This window comes from Etheostoma spectabile, chromosome 4 (genome assembly GCF_008692095.1).
Source record: "Etheostoma spectabile isolate EspeVRDwgs_2016 chromosome 4, UIUC_Espe_1.0, whole genome shotgun sequence".
Lineage (NCBI taxonomy): Eukaryota > Metazoa > Chordata > Actinopteri > Perciformes > Percidae > Etheostoma > Etheostoma spectabile.
The window spans coordinates 39,161-46,108 of record NC_045736.1 but is presented as its reverse complement, the minus strand read 5'-3'; the positions used below and the strand labels follow the sequence as shown (position 1 = coordinate 46,108).

The window sequence follows — 6,948 nt, the reverse complement described above, 5'->3', positions numbered from 1 at the left end:
GGTACTCTAGGGTACTTTAACGTACTCTAAGGTGCTCTAAGGTGCTCTAAGGTACTCTAGGGTACTTTAACGTACTCTAAGGTGCTCTAAGGTACTCTAAGGTACTCTAGGGTACTTTTAACGTACTCATCTGGTGCTCTAGGTGCTCTAATGGCTATTGTAACTGTACCTAAGGGTCTCAATGTGCCTAAGGTACTCTAAGTGTACTTTATACGTTACTCTAGGGCTCTAAAGTGTACTCTAAGGTGCTTTAGGTGGCTCTAAGCAATGTTGAGTGATGTAACTTCTTGAAAAACGAGTCTAAGCTCGCCCCTCCCTCCTCCTCATCCCACCCCTCCCTTCTGTGCTACCACCACACACACACACAAACACACAGACACACACAACACACACTCTCACAACAACACGACACACACACTCTATCTCTCACACCACACAACACCCACACACACCAAACAACCACATACCCCCACACCTCTCTCTCCACCACATACACACAATACACACTCTACCACACACACGCACACACACACACACAAACACCACTATTGCCCCTTCAACTGATCCTGCTTCCCCTCTGCGGACTAATGTTTATACATACAGTGTTAATACTTTGTTAATAAAGTTTTAGGCCCTTGTCCGGTTCTGTGACGTCTGATTTAAAAACTTTTATTAAATCGACCTCGGTCCAATCTAGCATCTCTGTCTGACACTGTCTCAGGTCCAATCTAGCATCTCTGCTGACACGTGTCCTCAGATCCGTCTAGCCTCTTGTCTGCCACGTTCTTCAATCCGATCTAGCATCTCTGTCCGACACGTGTCTCAGGTCCGATCTAGCATCTCTCCTCTCAGTCTCATCAGTGGGCGTGACCGAGGAGGTGGGCGGAGCTCAGAGGTGGAGATGACGTTCGAAGAGGCGGGCCGAGCAGTGACTCACAGCACTGGTGCTGCCATATCGCCATGGTTACCGGAGAGCCGGCGGGCTCCTGTGTGTGGGCATCAGTTTTGTCTTTCACCGCTGGTACCACGCGCACGCACAACACACACACACTACACACAAACACAACACGACACGCTTACCACACACACACACACCACCACACCACCACACACACACATAATACACCCACGAACTACACGTACACACACACACACACACACACACACCACAAACACATACACATACACACTACACACATACACACACACGACACACACAAGACACACACCCACACAACACACGAACACCAGACACATAGACACCAGGGAACACCCACATACACACTCATACCCACACACACAAACCACACATTTACACACCAGACACACCCAAAACACCGCACAGGCAACACAACAAACAGCACTAAGACCACACACACAGAACATAGTGACACACAGACACACACACACAGACTTACACAAACACACAGGACACACAAGACACACGGCACATGCACACATATGGTCCACACATACAAACACCGCAGACACACACAGGTACACATACAGACAAAAGACAGACACCAGACACCACAGACACACTCGCACCACGCCACACCATCATGCATACACACCGCACCAGAAACAACACAGTCAAACCAGACACCCCTTACCATGCTGATCAGTTTGATCCTGTGATGATTGGCCCTGGTCTGTCCTCTCTTGCAGCGTTCCTATTGGCCTAGCGCGTGTCGTGGGCAATTCCCCATGCTCCCAGGTGGGGGGGGAGGGAGGATGAGCGCCAGGGGCGGGGCTAAAGCACCTGCAGGGAGGGCAGGTCTTTACCTGGAGAAGCTGCGGGTGATCTATGAAGAGTTGCTGCAGGTGAAAGATATCCTCGACACAGTCAGGTAGTCCCTCCTCAATGATTATTACATATAAATACATAATTATGTAATGCTTAAATAATAATTAACATAATAACCGGCCAAACTAACGCGAAAGTAACGAGTACTTTAAAACTATGTTCAGATAAAAATGTATATATTATTATAATAACCATCCATACAGTAATTGATAATTAATCTTTAGTTTATTGTCTTTAACTGTTAGCAAACATTCCATTTAACTGTTACAAACTTTAAATTACTTACAATTTCCTTTATGAAAACATTTAAAACATCTATACTTTATAGATTTTTAAAAATGTTTATCAACTGTTAACATTGTTAATTGTAATTTAATATTGGCTAACATTAAATGACTGTTTGCTACATTTTATGCCAATCAACATAAAGCTTAATTATCAATTTACATGATGGAATGGTTATTATAAATATATAATACATTGTTATCTGAACAATTTTTAAACTACTCGTTACTTTCGCGTTAAAAGTTTGGCCTGTCATTATATGTTAATTTTATATAATCATTACATTAATTATGTAGGTTATATTATATTTTACTAATACGTGTCGGAGGACCTACCTGACTTGTCGTGGATATCTTTCATCCTGCCGCAATCTCTTCACATCACCCGCAGCTCTCCAGGTACAGACCTGCCCCTTCCATCTGCAGGTGCTTGTATCCCCGGCCCCTGGCGCCTCATCCTCCTCCCCCCCACCTGGTAGCATTGGAATTGCCCACCGAACCCGCGTAGGCCAATAGGAACGCTGCAAGATACTAAACCGACCCTTGTAGTGGGCCACACCTTCCATCACAGGATCAACTGATCGAGTACGTGTATTTGGGTCTGTGTTGACTGTGTTTTGTTTTACTGTGTGCTCGTGTGTATGCATTGATGTTGTGGCCGTGTGGCGTGGTCTGTGTGTGTCCTTGTGTGGTCTGTCGCTCTTTGTAGTCTGTATGTGTCCCTGTTTGTGTCCTGTGTTTTGTGTATGTGTGCGACCATGTGTGCATTGTCTGTGATGTGTCCGTTGTGTGGTCCGTGTGTTTGTGTACGTTCTGTGTGTGTAGTGTCTGTGTGTCCTCGTGGTGTGTTGTCTGTGTTTGTGATTTGTGTGTCCCTGTGTGTGGTTTGTAAATGTGTGTCTGTGTGTGTCATGTGTGCGTTTTGGTGTGGTGTGTGTATGAGTGTGGTATGTGGGTGTCCCTTGTGTGTTTATGTGTGTCCTTGTGTGCGTTGTGTCTGTGTGTTGTGTGTCCTGTGTATGTCTGTGTGTGTATGTGTGTCCGTGTGTATGTGTATGTGTTGTGTGTGTGTGGTGTGTTTTGTGTAGTGCCGTTTAAGTTCGTGTGTGATATGTGTGTGAATGTGGGTGTGTAGATGGAAATGTGTGTGTGTGTGTGTGTGTCGGTATGTTCGTGTGTGTATTTTTTTTGTATGTGTGTAGTGTGTGTGCGTGCGTGATGTACCAAAGCGACAGCTCAACCACTGATGCCCACACACAGGAGCCGCGAGGGGGGGGGGGTCTAAGGTACTCTAGGGTACTTTAACGTACTCTAAGGTGCTCTAAGGTACTCTAAGGTGCTTTAAGGTGCTCTAAGCAATGTTGAGTGATGTAACTTCTTGACAAAACGAGTCTAGCTCGCCCCTCCCTCCTCCTCATCCCACCCCCTCCCTTCTGTGCTACACACCACACACACACACAAACACACAGACACACACACACACACTCTCAGACACGCACACACACACTCTATCTCTCACACACACATACACACACTCACACACACACAAAAACACACATACACACACACACACTCTCTCTCACACACACATACACAAATACACACTCATACACACACACACGCACACACACACACACAAACACACACTATTGCCCACTTCCAACTGATCCTGCTTCCCCTCTGCGAGACTAATGTTTTACATACAGATGTTAATAATTTGTTAATAAAGTTTTAGGAACATGTCCGGTTCTGTGACGTCTGATTTAAAAAACTTTATTAAATCAGACTCAGGTCCAATCTAGCATCTCTGTCTGACACGTGTCTCAGGTCCAATCTAGCATCTCTGTCTGACACGTGTCTCAGATCCGATCTAGCATCTTTGTCTGACACGTGTCTCAGATCCGATCTAGCATCTCTGTCCGACACGTGTCTCAGGTCCGATCTAGCATCTCTCTCTCAGTCTTCATCAGTGGGCGTGACCGAGGAGGTGGGCGGAGCTCAGAGGGTGGAGATGACGTTCGAAGAGGCGGGGCCTAGCAGTGACATCACAGCACTGGTGCTGCCATATCGCCATGGTTACCGGAGAGCCGGCGGGCTCCTGTGTGTGGGCATCAGTGTTGTCTTTACCGCTGGTACACACGCACGCACACACACACACACATACACACAAATACACACACGAACATACACGTACACACACACACACACACACACACACACACACACACACACACACAAATACCACCGACTTCACACCTCCTCACCCACACCACACACCCAAATACACCCACTAACACACGTAACCGCTACACAACCCACACACACACACATACACACGGACAAGCCATACACAACCTACCCAACCAACACACCAGCACACAACAGCACACAGAGTACGAATACACCAGGGACATCCACACATACACACTCATACACACACACACAACGCACACTAGGTACACGCACAAACACACACACACAGAACACAAAACACCACGACACACACACGACCACAGACACACACACACAGGACTAACCACGACAATCACACAACACCACATGTAACACACACAAACAGGCCACATGCACAATGACCCCACGCACATTGCCGGGTACCCCAGACACATCACAAACACACAGCACACAACGGGACCATCATACGACAAAAGAGACAGCACACCAGACACACCCGACACGACACACAAGCATCACCTGCCACACCATCAATGCATACACCCATCATCATCAGCACACAGTAAACAAACACAGTCAACACAGACACACACACCTTACATCGATCAGTTTGATCCTGTGATGGAAGTGGCCATGGTCTGTCTCTCTTGCAGCGTTCCTATTGGCCTACGCGGTGTTCGGTGGGCAATTCCACTGCTCCCAGGTGGGGGGGAGGGAGGATGAGGCGCCAGGGGGCGGGGCTAAAGCACCTGCAGAGGAAGGGGCAGGTCTTTACCTGGGAGAGCTGCGGGTGATGATGAAGAGATTGCTGCAGGATGAAGATATCCACGACACAGTCAGGTAGTTCCCTCCTCACTGATTATTAAAATATAATAATACATAATTAATGTAATGATTATAATAATAATTAACATAATAATACAGGCCAAACTAACGCGAAAGTAACGAGTACTTTAAAAATATGTTCAGATAAAAATGTATTATTATTATTTATAATAACCATCCATACATGTAAATTGATAATTAATCTTTAGTTGATTGTCATTTAACTGTTAGCAACAGTCATTTAACTGTAAGCAAACGCTAAATTTTAATTCAAATTATACCAATGTTCAACATTTATGAAACATTTAAACATCTATAACTTGTTATAGAGGTTTATAAATTGTTTTCATTTTTTCACCATCATACCCCAATACCTAATATAGTTAGATAGAATAGGAATGTGCGTATATGATCTGTAATGTGTAACATGCCCCTACAATTTTTATTAATTATGATTTAATTGTTTCTTAACATAAAATTACAGTTTGCTACAATTAAATGGCAATTACAAGATTAATTAACCAATCACCCTCTATTAAGATTAAGAATCTTATTATAAAGTTGTTACCAAATTTGTGATTACCACCAGTCTATATACGAGACTTCAGATACATAGTTAGGGACCACAAGGTCCTATATAAAAGATAGCTCACGATACATTATTAGGGGACCACTAAGGTCTGCATATAAAGAGACTTCAGATACAAGTAATTAGGGAGACCACATAGGTCTTATATAAAGAGACTTCAGATACGTATAGGCCACTAAGTCTATAAAAAAGACTTCAGATACAGTGATTAGGACCACTAAGTCTATATAAAGAGGACTTCAGATACAGTTTAGGGGACCACTAGGTCTATATAAAGAGACTTCAATACAGTATTGGGACACTAAGGTCTATAAAAGAAACTTCAGATACGTAATTAGGTGACAACTAAGTCGTCATATAAAAGAGACTTCAGATACAGTATAGGGACCACTAAGGTCTAATAAAAGAGACTTCATACAGTATTAGGGACCATAAGGTCTATATAAAAGAACGATCATAGATACAGTATTAGGGGACCCCTTAAGGTCATAGAAAAGACGTACTTCAGATACAGTAGTGTAGGGGACCACATAAGTTATATAAAAAATCAGCGTCCGATATATTAGTGGAGCCATAGCGTATAAAAGACGAAATTAGGGACCACTAATGCTATAACGGATCTTCTAAGTAGAGAACTAGGTTATGAATGAGATTAAAGATACAGACACTAAGGTCTATAAAAAGAGCTTCAGATAAACAGTATTTGCGGGGACCATAAGTGCTATATAAAGAGACTTTCTGACATTATCTAGGAGGCACCACTATAGGTCTATATAAAAGAGACTTCAGATGACCCATATTAGGGGGAACCACTAAGGTTTTTAAAAGCATCTGAAGAATCACCCAGGTCATGGGACCTTTAAATATTTGAATCCATCGACATCCCTATTATAATAACAACATATGTGTTTTTTTAGCCATTAGAGTCATCGTGGTGCATTTGGTCGTCAGAGGACGTCCATTTAGGTTTTCGACTGTTTTTGTCTGTCCAATCAGTCGAGTCAGCAGAGCAAACCATCCTCCAGGGTCCTCGGAGGGAACGTCTCTGGCCTCCGAGATCCTTCGGCGCTTCAGGCGGCTGCAGATGGACCACACCTGGACCGAGTCTCTGTACGCCACGCTGCAGTTCCCCGACAGGTAGAGAGAGAGGTCAGAGGTCAGAGTGATGCTGCAGAGTTACAGGGAGGTGTGTTCAGGTCTGTGTGTGTGTGTGTGTGTGTGTGTGTGTGTGTGTGTGTGTGTGTGTGTGT

At 44.3% G+C, this 6,948-nt stretch overlaps 1 protein-coding gene across 1 annotated transcript in view; it reads left to right on the top strand.

The window, feature by feature from the left end:
* tfr2 (transferrin receptor 2) overlaps positions 1-6,948 on the top strand; it is a 31,441-nt gene that overhangs the window by 2,085 nt on the left and 22,408 nt on the right. The window contains exons 4-6 of the mRNA XM_032514560.1: positions 4,052-4,223; positions 4,938-5,124; positions 6,695-6,835. Coding sequence (XP_032370451.1) covers positions 4,052-4,223; positions 4,938-5,124; positions 6,695-6,835 — 500 coding nt within the window. The remainder of the gene's footprint in view (positions 1-4,051; positions 4,224-4,937; positions 5,125-6,694; positions 6,836-6,948) is intronic.